Source organism: Notothenia coriiceps, unplaced genomic scaffold (assembly GCF_000735185.1).
Source record: "Notothenia coriiceps isolate Sejong01 unplaced genomic scaffold, NC01 NC01_scaffold00026220, whole genome shotgun sequence".
NCBI lineage: Eukaryota > Metazoa > Chordata > Actinopteri > Perciformes > Nototheniidae > Notothenia > Notothenia coriiceps.
This window is the reverse complement of record NW_011358921.1, coordinates 19,313-21,578: the sequence shown is the minus strand read 5'-3', so window position 1 is coordinate 21,578 and position 2,266 is coordinate 19,313. Positions and strand designations below refer to the sequence as shown.

Sequence of the window (2,266 nt, the reverse complement as noted above, 5' to 3'; positions counted from 1 at the left end):
GACATGTTGAATCGGTAGGCTGTTGGCCAAAGAAATCACTCTGATTGGCTGTTCAGCTTAGCGAATCAGTGCATGAGAAGCGAAACGGAAGTGAGGGACCCAAACAAACTATTAAGAAGGCAAATCTGAGATTTCATTGAACTCCAGCTCTCGACACAGGTTCTGGAAAGCCCCATGAGCTTCTCGCTGTAGAGTGAAAATGGAATGCACACGCTATTTGTTGTTTGTTTATATCGCAGTCTGTTCTTCTTCTCTCGGTTATTATCACGCAGTCTGTCTTCCGGTTGCCTCTTTTGAATGACGAATACACACTACCGCCAGCTGCTGGTAAGGAGAGTTATTGCCACTCACACATGCGCAGTTCGTACGTGCTACTTGGTCGTCGGCTGAAGTCTTTGCGATGTGTTCCAGTGCGAAACATGGCCAAGACGCAGGGCCGTCCCTCCCTAAAGGAAGATCATGCAGACTGCGTGGGGCCTCACCTCGCGGAGGGAGCCGCAACTGAGCCGCAAATGCAGTGCAATTAGTGTAGCGCGGCACCGTGAAACAGAGGGCCTCATCGTCTAACTTTGTGTGGGGCCTCAAGTTGGCCAGGGACGGCCCTGCCAAGACGCAGTAGACGTGAGGCGACGTTCCGTCGGGACGTGTTCTTTGGTGTCAGTTTGGTGTGTAAGAGGCTTCATGGAATCGAAATAGCCTGAATTGACCGAAAAAAAACAATCCTTACAAAATATACAGATCTGACCAGTTAGTGAATGACATACAAACGACACACTATCAATGACTCTGCTCTACTACAGGTTCACAGTGAACTTTCTGAAGGGCAACCACATTGCCTTCCACATCAACCCCCGCTTCAGTGAGGGGGGCAAACAGGTGTTGGTCCGTAACCACAAACTGGGTGAGCGCTGGGGCCCCGAGGAGAGGGAGCTGAAGGGGCCCTTTCCCTTCGCTTTGGGGAGCCCATTCGAGGTGAGTGTTACAAAGAGGACTGAGACCAGGAAGTAGATTTGAAAAGTTGTGCTTAAAGAGACAGTTTCACCAAAAAAAAAGTTATATTTTTCTCTTACCTGTGGTGCTATATCACAAGCGGAGATCCTACTGGTTAAAATATCCGAGGAAAAGCAGACATCTTTACCATCAATACCTGCAAAACTCACATCAAAACAATCTTCATTGATAAAAAAAACACTAGATTTTGGGGTGAACTGTCCCTTTAAAGCTGCTATGTGTAGCATGTTAACGTGAATAGATCATCCCCACATTGGTTTGAGGAAACTGAACTGTCAGCGTGCTGCTATTTATCATAAAAGATTACTAATCCTTTTAACCATTTGTTTGTGGTAAGACTTTTACAATGACATGTTGATGTTCCAAAATGCTACACATGGTAACTGACTCTAGGTCACTTTCTCATGGTTAACATCAGGCTAACGTTTGGAAAAGATGGAAAGGGTTGGAAAGACATGTGTGCAAGCAGTTCCTAGATAAGGGAGACCGGAAGACTCCTGGAGGTCAGTGTGGGTCTCATGTCGCTCTATAACATCAATAACAGTTATGCATTACGGGCAATGTGTACTCACAGCAATAACAACTATAGTCAGTTTGCATTTTTCAATTAGAACATTTACATTTTGCACATTAATTCATCCTAACATATTTTTTTCAGGGGGCTCAAGTTAAGGTTTACCATGATTAAATAGACTTTTTTCTAAATGTGCACCACATGTAATCCACTTTATGGAGTAGATATCTCTTGTTGTGCCCTGTTCCAGATGAAGATCCTGTGCACCCCTGAGGCGTTCAGGGTGGCGGTGAACAACATCCCTCTGTTTGAGTTTCGACACAGAGTCCTCGAACTCAACCAGATCAACAGGATCAACATCCTGCACGATGTGGTCCTCACCTACGTCAACGTGGAGACGCTTCCATAGGAGGCAGCGCACTATTACTCAACATGTGTGGTGTGTAGGCTTCATCTTTATCTACATCTTGGAGCTAAATGATTTGTGTATCATTAAGCTTGAAATAAGTGTTTGATTATATTGTGTTTTATTAATAATGACATGAGTTGTTGATGCTACTTTCTTAAAAGATAACCATTTGATACACAAAGCTTACTTTTTCTCTTTGTAAATGAAACTGTTTTATTGTTTACAATACTTTTATAAAATTATATTTCTACTAACTGAGTAATATATGTTTTAATATAATATAAATGATCTGTGTTAATATTTAGATATAAAATTATCATTACGAAGTCTAG

At 42.8% G+C, this 2,266-nt stretch overlaps 1 protein-coding gene across 1 annotated transcript in view; it reads left to right on the top strand.

The window, feature by feature from the left end:
- Nucleotides 1-2,266, top strand: part of LOC104956636 (galectin-3-like) — a 3,119-nt gene extending 853 nt beyond the window's left edge. Inside the window, exons 3-4 of the mRNA XM_010784150.1 lie at nt 801-972; nt 1,776-2,266. Of these exons, the coding sequence (XP_010782452.1) occupies nt 801-972; nt 1,776-1,934 (331 nt within the window). The 3' untranslated portion in view covers nt 1,935-2,266. The remainder of the gene's footprint in view (nt 1-800; nt 973-1,775) is intronic.